This window comes from Emys orbicularis, chromosome 7, assembly GCF_028017835.1.
Source record: "Emys orbicularis isolate rEmyOrb1 chromosome 7, rEmyOrb1.hap1, whole genome shotgun sequence".
Classification (NCBI taxonomy): Eukaryota; Metazoa; Chordata; order Testudines; family Emydidae; genus Emys; species Emys orbicularis.
In genome coordinates this window covers 29,456,440-29,471,617 of record NC_088689.1, presented here as the reverse complement: position 1 = coordinate 29,471,617, position 15,178 = coordinate 29,456,440, and the positions used below count along the sequence as shown (strand labels likewise).

At 40.4% G+C, this 15,178-nt stretch overlaps 1 protein-coding gene across 1 annotated transcript in view; it reads left to right on the top strand.

Annotated features, from left to right (window-relative positions):
• Positions 1 to 15,178, top strand: part of CFAP46 (cilia and flagella associated protein 46) — a 177,034-nt gene that overhangs the window by 36,260 nt on the left and 125,596 nt on the right. Inside the window, exons 14-16 of the mRNA XM_065408178.1 lie at positions 6,264 to 6,384; positions 11,931 to 12,054; positions 12,594 to 12,724. Of these exons, the coding sequence (XP_065264250.1) occupies positions 6,264 to 6,384; positions 11,931 to 12,054; positions 12,594 to 12,724 (376 nt within the window). The remainder of the gene's footprint in view (positions 1 to 6,263; positions 6,385 to 11,930; positions 12,055 to 12,593; positions 12,725 to 15,178) is intronic.

The following is a 15,178-nucleotide window of genomic DNA, read 5'->3' as shown; positions in this document are numbered from 1 at the left end:
ATTCCATCCCATGTTTACACTAAGAAGACTCATGTACAATAAAGGTACATTAAGGAATGCTGCATTTCAAATCCCTCTGTGTTGACATACAATTGTCAATATTGGTGGACTGCTGTATTTTAGGTATGATTTGAACCACTATAGCACAGTTTGAGGACTCCAGCAACTTCTCTGATACCATCTCAGATAATTCAGCTGTGATAGTCCCCAAATAATCTGGTGTTTTAGGCACCAACAAAACCATATGTTTTGGATCACAGTACAGAACCATTTCTGTAGTCACTGCTGTTGACTATCTAGAATATTTCTTCATCCATTTTTATATTTAACATTTTGTTTCTTTCTAGAGTTTGTAAGTAGTCTGTTCATTAGTAACTAAAGAATCAGAAAAAAAAAACACCATAAAGCCTTAATAATGTTAAAATCCATTTTATCCTTATGAATTGGATAATGCAAGTGTTTTGCACTTTTACAGTGCTTTCTGTTTACACTTCTCAAAATACTTTACAAATGGGTCCATGTCAGTTTCCACAGAAACACATGAAAGGATTATACCCCAAATTTAAAATGACTTTATTTTGTATAAAAGAATATTAAGCTTCTTCCCCATTTATATCTTTGTTCTGCAAAAGTGGAGCTCAGCAGCTTATGGTTGGGTCTCTACATAGTTGTCAACTTTTAAAATTGTATTTCAAGGGTCAGTTGTCTAAATAAACTGAAGGCCTGTACCTTTAGAACCTAGCCCCTAGAGGTTTTGTGTGGATTCTGGTGAATTTTAGCACTTATATTCTGTTTTACAAAGATCAGCTGCTTAACCACCACAACCTCCTGTGGGCCAGGTAATTATTTCCTCGGTTTTACAATTGGAGAAATGAAGACACAGAGAAGTTAAGTGACCTACCTAAAGCCACAGTGAGAGTCAATGTCAAAGTTGTGGATAGAAGACAGGAGTATATTGCTTCATCCATTAGCCTGTGTTGCTTCTCATTTTACTGAGCTGCCACTGATGGTGATCACGGATCATACTAGCTTGCTCAGCTGCAGGTTGGCTGGGAGGAAACCTGCAGCAGCCTTTGCACCGTCAACCTTGGAGGCATTGCTTCCTGCGACTACAAACGGATTTGGGGTCTTCACAGAAATTCAGAGATCCTTGGCCATGGTTGTCATAGAACCTAGAAGTCAGTGCTGGGCAGCTACAGTTGGGCTATGAATGTGATCTTTAGGACAAGTCAGTGACAAGCTTCCAATTCTAGTAATCAGTTTATATAGGGTTACAATTTCAAGGCTAGCTTCACAAGGAAGAAGCCTAGAAACATACTTTGTGATGTTCGTCCATCGTTATCGATGAAGACCTCAACAACTCATTCTTTCGATGACCGGGCTTTGTGCGTCCGAAGATGACTGATCAGTCCGATTCGGGCATGAAATGTCCTGTCACACGTCGGGCAAACATGTAATGGCACTGTCGATGATGTACGAGCAGCTCTGGACTTGCGCAGCTCACGCTTTTTTTCAGCCTCAGCAGTACGCCTCGCCTCAGAGGTATTACTGCCTGTGTGAATGAGGCTGTGCCATGCTGAACGGTTCAGTGCGAAGGTTTCCCATGTGGCGGTGTTGATCTTGAAGGACTTCAAAGAGGTCTTCAGCGTGTCCTTGAATTGCTTCTTTTGTCCTCCATGGGAGCGCTTTCCCTGAGTGAGTTCTCTGTAGAAGAGCTGTTTAGGAATGCGTTCATCTGACATTCTCACAACATGTCCGGCCCACCTGGTCTGGGCTCTCATCAGCAATGCGTGAACTGACGGCAGACTGGCTCTAGTAAGGACATCAGTATCGGGCACTTTGTCCTGCCATCTGATTTTTAGAAGCTTTCGCAGACGGGAAATGTGGAAGTGATTGAGCCTTCGTGCATGACTCCGATAGACAGTCCACGTCTCGCAGGCGTACAGCAGAGTTGGAAGCACCACTGCTCGGTAGACCTTCAGCTTCGTTGATAGGCTGATCCCTCGACGTTCCCAAACATTGAAGTGCAATCGGCCAAATGCAGAGCTGGCTTTAGCAATTCTGCAGTTTACTTCATCATCGATTGACACTGCTCGGGAAAGAGTACTGCCCAGGTACGTGAAGTGGTCCACTGTCTGAAGTCTCTGTCCATTTACAGTGATGGACGGTTCTGAGTACGGAGCGTTGGGAGCTGGCTGGTGCATGACCTCAGTCTTCTTGATGTTAATAGTGAGACCGAAGTTATTGCATGCAGTTGAAAACTTGTCCATACTGGCTTGCATTTCTGGCTCAGTACTAGCATTCAGAGCACAATCATCGGCAAAGAGAAAGTCTCGAAGTACAGTTTCCTTCACTTTGGTGATGGCACGCAGTTGCCTCAGATTGAATAATTTCCCATCAGATCTATACTTCAGGCCTACTCCTTCAGTGCAGTGTTGAAAGGCATCAGTCAGAGTGGCAGAGAATATCATGCTGAACAAAGTGGGTGCTAAAACACACCCTTGCTTGACGCCGTTGGTGACTGGGAAGGCCTCAGATGTTTCACCGTCATCCAGGACACGAGCCATCATACCGTGATGAAATTGATGTACCATTTGTATAAATCTGTCTGGACAGCCAAATTTCGACATGATCCTCCACAGGCCCTGGCGACTGACAGAGTCAAATGCTTTTGTGAGGTCCACAAAAGTTGTGTAGAGTTCACGATTCTGCTCTTGACATTTCTCCTGTAGCTGACGCACAGCGAAGATCATGTCAATAGTCCCACGACCCTTGCGGAAGCCACACTGTGATTCTGGCAGTAAGCCCTTCTCCAGGTGAGTAATCAATCGGTTCAACAGAACCCGTGCAAGAACTTTCCCCGCTGTAGAAAGCAGCGAGATTCCACGGTGATTGTCGCATACCTGGCGATTGCCCTTCCTCTTATAGAGGTGCAAGATGGACGCGTCTCTAAATTCCTGTGGAATGGTTCCCTGCCTCCAGAAGGACTGAAACAGCTCAGTGAGTTTCCGTAGCAGCACGGGGTCCACCGACTTTGTACACCTCTGCTGGTATGGCATCTGACCCTGGGGCTTTGCCACTTGACAGCTGATTGATAGCTTTCTTCACTTCGTCCTCTTCTGGTGAAGCATCCATGGAGTCATTGACTGCAACCTGGGGCATCTTGTCAATGGCCTCATCATTGATGACTGAGGGGCGATTGAGAATTGCTTCAAAGTGTTCAGCCCATCTCTGGAGAATCTGCGTCTTCTCTGTAAGGAGCACAGTACCATCAGAGTTCAGGAGGGGAAAGCTCCCAGAAGACTGTGGACCATAGAGTGTGTTAAGGGCTTCATAAAACTGCTTAAAGTCGTTCCTGTCCGCATATGCCTGTATTTCATCTGCTTTGGCGCTCAGCCACAAGTCCCGCATTTTGCGCAATCGGTTCTGTACTGTTCTGCGAACGTTGATAAAGGCGGTCTTCTTTGCCGCCGAGGATGGATCGTTTTGATATGCACGATGCAGGCGGTGCTTCTCAGCAAGTAGGGCCTGGATTTCTGCATCATTTTCGTCAAACCAGTCTTGCCGCCTGCATGTGGAGGGCCCCAATACCTTCGATGCAGCTGTATGGACAGTGTTGCGGAATCGCTCCCAGTCTTTCTCAGCGTCATCCTCAATACGAAGATCAGCAAGCTCATTCTCTAGGTCTTCCGCTAGATTTTCAGTGATGCGGCTGTTCTTCAGCTTCAACACGTTGATCCTTTTGAGAGCCTTACAGCCTTGTGGTCGTCTCTTCGGCATGATACGGCATGATACGGAGCTTCATTTTGGATACTATGAGCCTATGATCCGTCCAACAGTCAGCGCCACACATAGCTTTTGTAACCCTGACATCTTGTCTGTCCCTTCTCCTGATGATGACATAATCGATCAAATGCCAGTGCTTGGAACGGGGATGCATCCACGAAGTCCTGTTGCGGGTAGGAAGGCGAAAGACCGTATTGCTGATCAGAAGGCCATGTGCTGCACAAGTTTCAGCAGTAACAGGCCATTGCTGTTGCACTTTCCCACTCCATTTTTCCCGATGACTCCTTCCCAGGCTGCGGCTTGTCTGTGCGGTGTACTGACGATAGCAGAGTATCTAGTTCTTCGTAGAATTTATCCTTCACATCCTCTGGGTTGGTCATTGTAGGAGCATATGCACTGATCAAAGTAGCTTGTTTTCCTTTTTGAAGCAGAAGCTGCATTGTCATGAGCCGATCATTCATACCCTTGGGGGACCTGGCAAGTTTCCGAACAAGATGATTCTTGATGGCGAAGCCAACTCCAGATTCGCGACGCTCATCACTGCTGCGGCCACTCCAGAAGAATGTATAGCCACCGCCTGACTCGGATAGCTGTCCTTCATTAGCAAGGTGAGTTTCGCTAAGGGCTGCAATGTCAATGTTGTAGCGTGCGAGCTGTCTAGCGACAAGTGCTGTTCTTCTCTCCGGTCTGTCTGCCGTGATGTTGTCCAGTAACGTGCGCACATTCCATGTGCCAATAGTGATCAGTGTCACTCTAAGTTTTGTTTTTGTTTTTGTTCGACCGCTTTTATGAGATCCCCACCAGCCGCGGTATGCTGGCCAGGGTAAGGTGAAGCAGGCAATGTTTAGGGCACCTTTTCTAGCCCCCTCCTCGTTCTACGGAGGTGAGCAGTGCAATCCTGAATAGGGCTGCTCAGTCGCTCAAGAAGATGCCGAGCTCCACTGCTGCTTCGGTCAGTGAGGAACGACCATTATGCCTGAGCCGCCTATGTGCAGGTCTGCGGCTACAGCTCCCAGTGTATCCACACCTTCTGCTTCGTCGCTCGCCCATCGCCACAGGACTTGATATGATGTGATATGATATGATATGATGTCAAGACTTGCGCATGAATTGGATTAAAGTGAGGGAGAGTTGCGCAACGTCAGCCTCACTCTCTCTTCCCAGTTCCTATCTGTATCCAGTGGCAGGACAGAAGTCGAGACGGCTGGAGATAGGACAGGGCGCAGTGGATGGCCAGGACGCCTACGTGGCTTGTCGTGCTCTTAAGCGTTCCACAACGCTTGCTGTCACCGCCTTCCTGACCATTGAACCAGGTTGAACCAGGTTGCCTCAGTCAGCCGGATCCAGCCTTCGCATGCAATGGGTAGACAGGCCCTGACTCACCGAGAGTCTCATACTCATCGGCTACCCTCACCTGGTTTAGCCCGCCAGTCGAGACGGTGTCCGGGGTGTGGCCGCTGTTGCATGCTGACAGCTACTTGGAGCCACAGGTGAGAGCTGGGTGTCAAGTGGGGACCAAAGTGGATGAGCTACTCCTAGGAGTACAACTGCTCCCCCATCAGAGGTACTACCCCTCCCTGACAACCCCATACACCCCTGAAACATACTTTGTAGAGAAAAGATGAAAGCTGAGAGTTTCCTTTCGATCTGAAGGTCCAAATCAACGTGGGATGGATACATAGATGTAGTCTTTAAAGACCACAAAGATCACTTGTGTATGTTGCTACTGGTCCATTAGTGTACGGATGTGCACACTCCGTACACTAATGGACTTCCCACATGTGGAACAGAAGCTGAAAATAATAATTTAATATTAAAATGCGAGGATTTCTGGCTGAAATTATACAAGTTTCCTGAAGGACCATATTGTCCTAAACATCTGCTCTCCCCTGGCAAGCCATGGCTCTCCGATTCCTGCAGACCACCAACCTGCATCATTTGCATGAAGGGATTTCCTTAGGCTGCATCCTCAGACCTGTTTTTGGAATAACTAATTTGCATTTGCTCCGCAACGTGCTGTGAAATGGACGACTGATGCTTTTTTGGTTGATATGTTGCATATTAATTCTCAATTATATTTGGTCATAACCAAACTGTTTTGTAGTTTTCTTTAAGTGAACAATTTTATTTTTGAGAATATATCATAGTGATAGTTCATACATTAAAAATTAAATATAAAATTCAGCCATGAATGTGAGCAACATTAAAATGTAGCTACCTGCATATGCTCTGAGTTACCCTCAAAATGTTCATGTCAAGGACCAAGATTTCAGAGTAAGTCTAGCCAATAATAACATTGTAGAACAGTACATAAGTATTTCTGGATTGTAATGCAATTCCTGTGGTACATAAGCCTGTGACCAATGTTGTGGCTTATTTAATGGGTGAGATTTACAAACACCAATTTAATGAAAATGTACTTATTTTTAATACAATTGTGAATGTACCCATAACAGTTAGTCCTTCTCTTTATGTAGGCTAAAAAAGGGAAGCAGAAAGATAGTGTGAGGAAAAAGCGGTCTCTTTTGGTCAATGCAGGTCTTGCACTAGCTCCTGATGCATTTCAAATAGTCCTTGACAGTGAAAATGAAGCTAAAGGTAAGGTATGTTTGCTGTGATTAAAAAAGTCAAACATTTGTCTGTTACTGATTCTTTACCCAGCCTGAAAGATAATTTGACCACTGGGGCCAATGATAATGTTTAGAAGACTATATGTCTTTGGGTGAAATCATTGCCATCGTGGAAAAATTCCCATTGTCTTCAGTAGGGTCATCATGTTTTTGGAGGAAACCCTGTGCACATAACTGTGTGACACTATAAACTTATGCTCTCAACAAAAATATGATGTCTTGTATAATTTTATTTTAACACTTGTAACTGCAGAAGCTATTCCTAGTCATACATGGTAACTATTGAATGCTGTTTCAAGTTACTGTTTGACTCAATAATATTCTGTGGCATTGAAATACATATGTTCTTTATTAGTTTCAGATTGTTGCTTCTCAATTTTGAGTGCTCTCTTATTTCTTTATTATGCAAAGAACTAAATATGAATTCACAGTTTGCCATCTAAAACACGGACCCCAGGATTTGAGCTCATTGCTTGTACATTATACCATGGACATTTTATCCCATGAAAGGCTACCCAGTCTTTCGTTAAACAATGTCCATATGGAAATAGATTGTCCATACTATTCCAGCTGCTTTGTGCCACGCTAGCAGTACAAAGCACCTATAATATCAGTTTAAGCAGCCTTCTGTGGATTCCCCTCCTTTGCCATAGTGTAGAGATCGTGTCCAAGGGAGAGGGAGCATAGCTAGGGAGTCTTTATGCCCTGGTCATCCCTGGCTGCTGGAGCAGGTGACTGGGACAATATTGGGCCCACACACACAATCCTATAGTAAACTCATTTCAGCCAAACCAGAACGTCCACCCCAGATTATTTTTTATATGAAAAATAGAATTCATCTTTGAGTCAGTAATGACACAGAAGTAAGAGTGCCACCTACATATTCACTACTTCCACTTCCTGTAGCACCTCAGTTTCCTTCAAGCTCTCATCTTGTACTGACTACGCTTGGATTTACTTAATTTATTATACATGTTGAGATGATAGTACAAAGTATTGTATCTTTAGTGTTTGGAAAACAGTCATACAGAGTATTAAACACCAAGAAATAATGTAAACCCGTATAATACAATATCATTGCCATAATGTGTTGAGGCATTTTTTGAAGTGGGTGAGGGCTATCTTGTTCAAATAGCTTCTTTCACTTTATTTTAGATCATTAACTCTTGTAGGTGAAATGCAGAGGCTTGATCTGAGCTCTTGGCAGGTTAAAAGCTTTTCGATTAACATTTAATAAACTATTTGTATAAATTAGACATGAGCTTTAATTGAAGTAAATTCTACCTGCCATTGAACTGCAGCATGCATGCATCGTGAAGAGACTTAAAGACACGAGTCATCTTAGATTTCCAGCTAATATATTTGTTTGAATTTTGAATTTTGGGTTTACTTGAGAATTGTAAATTTATATCCAGACTCTCTCAAAATAAGTCACTCTTTTACTTACATATTCATATGCTAGCCTTCAAATGTAGATAATCTGAATGATTAAGATCATTTTACAAAATATCAGCGTAGGCTGGTTGACTTTAAAATAAAATTTTGCAAGATGTTGTTTCTTAAAGGTTTACTTTTGCTCTTAACACTCAACAGAACAATGAGACTAACTTTCTGATAAATAACTAAACTAAATAATTTTAAAAGAAATTAACAAATAAATTATCTTTGTTTACAGAATGAGAGTATTCACACAACTGTGCTTTCATCAGCATTTTATGAACATTTTGTTCTCTTTTCAATGTGTGTATTTACTTGTCAGTAATTTTAATGGGATTTGTACTCACACATCCAGAAGAGATTGTACTACTTGCCTACAGTTTACAAATTCTGCTTACATGATATTAGTGTAATTATTGCCAGTTAATCTACAGTTACCACAGTAATGGGGACCATATAATTCATTGGATAAATTATACTGAAAGACTATTTATAAAGACATTAAGGGTATATCCCCTTTCCTTTTTCGTTTAATTTAACGCTAATGCTTAATCTGTTTGTTTTTTAAATATCAGAAATGTTTATGCTTATGCATTTCTTGCAGTTACTTGGCAAGCTGCTCAAGGATCAAATTAAAGCTTATTCAGTCTGGGTTATGTCAGCAATGATAGTTGGACTCAAGTCAATGTCCTGCCTCATCAGATTTCCAGGACAGCCACATATTATACAAAGCATTTCTGCCTTGTCATTATACTGTAGAAATAAGCTCTGATGTGTTTATATCGCTAAAGCTATTTTTCTCCTAGGGGTCCAACTCATCCCTTCCTTGTGTCTTGTCTCTAGCTCTCTCAGTTCATTTCTCTGTCTAATATTTTTGTGCCTAAAAAGAGTTCTACCTTTAACACCTCCTCCCTACAAAAAAATAATATTTTGGTGTTTGCAAACTGAACCTTCAATATCTATCAAAATACCCAGGGTTAGTGTTAATTTTTTTTATAGATTATGCAAGTTGTTGTGGGTTATGGGTTAGAAACACAGTTTACATGTTATTTGTAGTTCCCCAAAGTGAAGATCTGTAGGTGATGCTTAATTTTAAAATGTAATGGGCATTTGACTTTTTTCAGTTACTCAGTGACCAGATACTCAACACAATTAATATTAACAACAAGGGGGAAGGAATGCAAGCCAAAATAGGGAAAGAACAGGTTAAAGACTATTTAGATGATAAAATGGATGTATTCAAGTCAGCAGGGCCTGATGAAATAGGGTACTTAAGGAACTAGCTGAAGCAAATCTTGGAACCATTAGCAATTATCTTTGAGAACTACTGGAGAACAGGTGAGGTCCCAGAGGACTAGAGAAGGGAAGACATAGTATCTGTCTTAAAAGGGGAACAAAGAGTAGCAGAGGAATTATAGACCAGCCAGCTTAACTTCAATACCTAAAATATACTGGAATTCATTATTAAACAGTTTGTAAGCACCTAGAGGATAATAAGGTGATAAGGAATAACCAGCATGGGTTTCTCAAAAGCAAATCCTACCAAACCAAACTGAATTTCTTCTTTGAAAGAGCTACTGGCCTACTGGATGGGGGAAAGCACTTGATATGATATCTTGATTTTAGAAAGGCTTTTGACACACTCCTGCATGACATTCTCAAAAAAACCCCTAGGGAAATCTAGTCTAGATGAAATTACTAGAAAGGCACAACTCGTTGAAAACTGTACTCAAAGAGTAGTTATCAATGGTTCATTGTCAAACTGGGCAGGCATATCTAATTTTGCTCTGCAGGGTCAATCCTGGGTCCAGTACTATGCAATGTTTTCATTAATGACTTGGATAATGGAGTTGAGAGTATCCTTATAAAATCTGCAGATGACACCAAACTAGGAAGGGTTGCAAGCACTTTGGAGGACAGGATTGGAATTCAAAAAAATCTGGACAAATTGGAGGATTGGTCCGAATTCAACAAGATGAATTTCATAAAGACAAGTGCAAAGTACTTCACTAAGGAAGGCAAAATCAAATGCGCAACTACAAAATGGGGAATGACTGGCTAGGAGGTACTACTGCTGAAAATTATAGTGGTTATAATGGTTATAGTGGCTCATAAATTGAATATGAGTCATCAATGTGATGCAGTTGGGGAAAAGGCTAATTTCATTCTGGGGTGTATTAACAGTAGTGTTATACGTAAGCCATATGTGGCAATTGTCCAGCTCTGTTCAGCAGTGGTGAGGCCTCAGTTGGGGTACTGTGTCCATTTTTGGGTGCCATGCGAGTGCAGAGGAGAATGTCACAGTGTTCTCTATTCATCACTGGGGTGCCTCCTTGTGGCTACTTCTGGGAAATAGCTCCACCCAGTTTGACACCATCCTTCTATCTCTCATTTACACTGCGACCTCTCTCACACTCCAGAAGTTGCAGTGAATCAGGATGCTCCCTCTTCATGGCTTGGCCTTCTGGCCAGGTCACTGTAGTTTTCACGTTCTGGGATATCAAAGTGTCACCAGATTGCCTGTCCAGGTATCGTTCCCAGAAGTCCTCTAATTTCAAATTATGCCACTTCCCCAGTGGCTGGTAGGGGAACATGGGCCCACCCACTACTCCAGGTTCCTGGCTGGGGAACATACAATCAGCAGCCACAGTCTGCTGATTCCCAAACCTGGCTGCTATTTCCCTACTGCTTCCTGCTTTATCTCTATCAGGTTTCCTTATCCACCACTCTTCTAAGTATACCCTTCCCACAGTTCCAGGGTCCTAGGGCTTCTACTCTTCTCCTGGGTTTCCTTCTTTCCCTCTCTAACCCCAGAGAGTGACTGCAGGCTTCCACACTGCAGACTATTTCTGCTGCAAACTTCCTGACTTTATACAAGCCCTGCCTGGTCCTGTTTAGCTGGGCTCCATCCTCAAACAGAGATTGTCTATCAAGCCTAACTATTTCTCAGATATGGTTTATCAGATTACTTAATCCCTTCTGAGCCACATTAACCTTTTCCGGGCTAGTGTGGGGTGAACAGCCTATCACAGAGAGCATGATGATAAAACGTTTAGAAAACCTAACCAATGAGTCTTGAGAAAAAAAGACTGGAGGGGGACCTGATAACAGTCTTCAAATATGTTAAGCGTTGTTATAAAGAGGATGCTGATCAGTTGTTCTCCGTGCCCACTAAAGGTAGGACAAGAAGTAATGGGCCTAATCTGCAGCAAGGTAGATTTAAATTAGCAGTTAGGAAAAACTCCCTAACGATAAGGGTAGCTATGCTCTGAAACAGTCTTCCAAAGGAGGTTGTGGAAGCCCTATTTATTATTGGAGAATTATCAGAGCAGGGTGGACAGATACCTTTCAGGGGTGGCTAGGTTTACTTGGTCCTGCCTCAGCTCATGAGGCTTATGATAGTAGCTGCACCGGTCCTCCGTTGAACAAATATTTTAGGGGATGGTTCTCTCAGCATTATTAACAAAAAGTCTGTTCCAAAGGCTGTTGAAGTTATTGAAAAGATTCTTGTTGAAAATTCACAGTGGCCAAGCAGCTGGGAATTACTTTGCTGCAGCTACCACTGTCCAGTTTGTCCAGTGCTGGATTGGGGCCTTTTGAAGGAAGCTCTGAGAATTATAAAAGGCAAAATTTCAAATGTTTCACAAATTTTTTTGTGAACCGGTATGTATACTTTTCACTGACTCCATATAGATTGCTTTATCAATGAGATTTCAAATATTATTCTAAATTCCAGTTAGCACACAAAATCACACAAAGTAATCCCGTATACCCACACAAATCACATATACCCCGTACAGCAGAGGTCTCCAATTATAGAAACATTTCTCCTTTTAATTAGGCTGCATTGAATCAAACTATTTTTTGCTGACTTGGGAAATTATAGAACATTTTGTTTATACTAATTCCAAACAAAACTGTTAGTACAGAATAACTTGTTTGTGTTTTATTTTAATTAGTATAATATAGATATTTTAAAATATATAAGGACCTACTTATGAATGAAGTTATTGTAGTGATGAAAAACATGCATTGTAATGCTTCAAAATTTGCTTGCATTCCTTTGTCTCCATTAAGTTTCCTCAGGTAAAAGTAGGAGTCAAATAAGTTATCTCTGTGCAAAAGCACAGCATCATACTAAGAGTGTGGAGAAAACTGATGGACATTTGAAACGATTAGGACATGGAAATGACAAGGAGAGGTAATTACCGTAAAGAAGGTGTATATATATTGTTTTCCATTTTAAAAGTGGTGTATTGCTATTGCCAAAGGGGAAAGTTTTGCTATTAGGACTCTGAAATTATTTGAGGCTCAATCCTGCAAGGTGCTGAGCACTCTGGTACAGATCCAGTGTAGCATTTAAGCATGTACTAACCTTTAAGCAGGGGATCAATGTGGCCATATCATGAGCCATCAAACTTTGTTATGGTTATTTATCTATATGCTGATATAATTAGAAATAACAGCTTTATTCCTTTATTTCCAATGTATAAGGAATCTTCAGTAACTGGCATCCTCCTTCTGCAATTGATGCTTGATGCTGTATGATTTATAAGTTATCTTTATTAGTGATAAAAATTGACCCTAAATTTAGTAACATTGAAATAATTGTTACCGTGTTTTAAAGTCTGTATTATGATGAAGGATATTTTCAATTAACCTGAAGTTTCAGCCTGAATCTAGAATTTAGGAAATAAATCTGTTAATTAAAGAGTTTTATATGTGCTTTTTGTGTGATAGAATAAGACTTTGGGCAGATTTGGCAAAAGTTGCACGGAAACAAGGAGTATGGGATGTGTGCCGGGCAGCATGCAGATTCTGTCTCTTGTATGATGATGCTCAGATGAGGAAGGTACCAAAATCTAAAAAATGTAAGTCAACACATTACTTACATTGTAACTTTTCTTAACTGATATTTTAAAAATATTTTTTACATGAAAACTCAGTGTCATACACTGTAAATAAATTATTTTACATTTGTTTTAACCCCAGAGGGATAATTTGATTATTAAACAATTAAACACTTCTGATTAGGTAAATTAGTAGTAAAATAAAACTTTAAATTAGTCTGCAAAATTTTGAGATAGTCTATTATTTTGCTAATTTACAATGTATTAGGCTACCGTAATATGCTACGGTATTATGTTACTCAGCAAAGAATTAAAAACACATCATCAATTTAAAAATTGGAATTCCATCTGAGAATGTTTTATGTACTATTATAACTCCTGAGGTTCCTATCACTGAAAGAGATTAGAGCGAATAGAGCTTCTCTTTTTTCAGTAAAAAGAACAGGAGTACTTGTGGCACCTTAGAGACTAACAAATTTATTTGAGCATAAACTTTCGTGGGCTACAGCCCACTTCTTCGGATGCATAGAATGGAACATATATTGAGGAGATATATATACACATACAGAGAGCATGAAAAGGTGGGAGTTGTCTTACTAACTCTGAGAGGCCAATTAAGTAAGAGAAAAAACTTTTGAAGTGATAATCAAGTTTGATAAGAAGTGTGAGAATACTTACATGGGGAGATAGATTCAATGTTTGTAATGGCTCAGCCATTCCCAGACTCTATTCAAGCCTAAGTTGATTGTATCTAGTTTGCATATCAATTCGAGTTCAGCAGTTTTTCATTGGAGTCTGTTTTTGAAGCTTCTCTGTTGCAAAATTGCCACCCTCAGGTCTGTTATTGAGTGACCAGACAGGTTAAAGTGTTCTCCTACTGGTTTTTGAATGTTATGATTCCTGATGTCAGATTTGTGTCCATTTATTCTTTTGCGTAGAGACTGTCCGGTTTGGCCAATGGACATGGCAGAGGGGCATTGCTGGCACATGATGGCATATATCACATTGGTAGATTGTGGATACAGACTAACATGGCTGCTACTCTGAAACCTGTCTTTTTTCAGTGTATTTATTTTGTGCTGTGATAGCAATTTGTGTATATAACCACACCATTTATAGATTGTCAGCAGGTTTTGAACGTCGGAACATTCAACTTCAAATTGCAGAACTCTACAACTCGAGCTAAAGGAATAATTCCATTAGATGATAATAGCAGTAGGTTTTTATCCACTATTAGTAGTAGTTAGTTTCCCCTATTGTTAGTTTGTGTCTTTCTCTCAAAAACATGGGAGAGAAGAAGCATTTTAAAAAAATTAAGTAAATGTGATGGTAAAATTCATAGATTTGTCAGGGAGGACTTACAGGGTGTCTGAAACCACTTTCAAGTCATTTCTTTTTAAATCAATGATGTCCTTTTAAAAGTTAACTTTTAAGCCTGATTATTTTTCCATTATGTGGACAATTATATATTTAAGGAATATATAGCCTATTGCTCCCCAAAATCAGGCAGAACTCCATCAATGGCAACTGTAAACATGAATTGAGGGCACTATATACTCCAAACGTTTTCATTTCTAGTGCCTTTGATTTTTAATTGAAAAGCTGTTTGAGCATGAATAGTTTTAAAAGGCATCAGGAATGCAGAAATAGAAAAGCTTGGCCAAAGCAATCCTATTTGATTAATGTATTTTATTTAGAGCTATGCAAGTGTGTTAATGGCAATTTTCAGAAACTTCATCTTTTTAAATTAGTTGAACAGCCGTGTCCTTTTTACAAATCAATGCCATCAGTAATGTTTCTCATGATTTTATGGATATAATAAAAGTGCATTTTGAACATTCTGAACCAAGCACATTTCTAATTGCACAGCTTTTCCTTTTACTAGTTAAATCTCTGATGTTACATTATGTTAAAATCAAAACAATTTGTGTTACAATAAGATTATTTGTTCTCTCTAGTAACTGAACTTAGAACAAGATTGCAGGGTGCAAATGTGTACTTTCTTCCTCACACCACGCGTACGTCTAGAAACTTACAGATACTCCCAAATAAGGCTTTTCCAAGAGCAACATTACAGTGTTAGGGAAGCACTATTTACTGTGCTGCAACATGAAATCATGGCAGTTGGAAAAGGGTCAGCATACTTGTTCTTATTCATGTTTATCGTTTCCTTAAATAACATCTATTTGTGTTTCAGGGGGATAATTGTAGGTAAAAACACAAATATACGGTTAGGTATACATAATAATAATAATACGTAGGTCTTGTATAGCAGTTTTCATCAGTAGATATACAGAGTCTACTTAAAGTTATACAGGTAAATGTTAGAAAGAGGAAGTAACAGGAATAATTGGTCAAATTTTCTGTGGGTGTTAATTGGTACAGTGTCATTTAATCTATGGAATTGTACCAATTTTTACCCGCAGAGAATTTGATGGTATAACTGTTTGTTACACAGTTAGCAGTGCTGTAAAA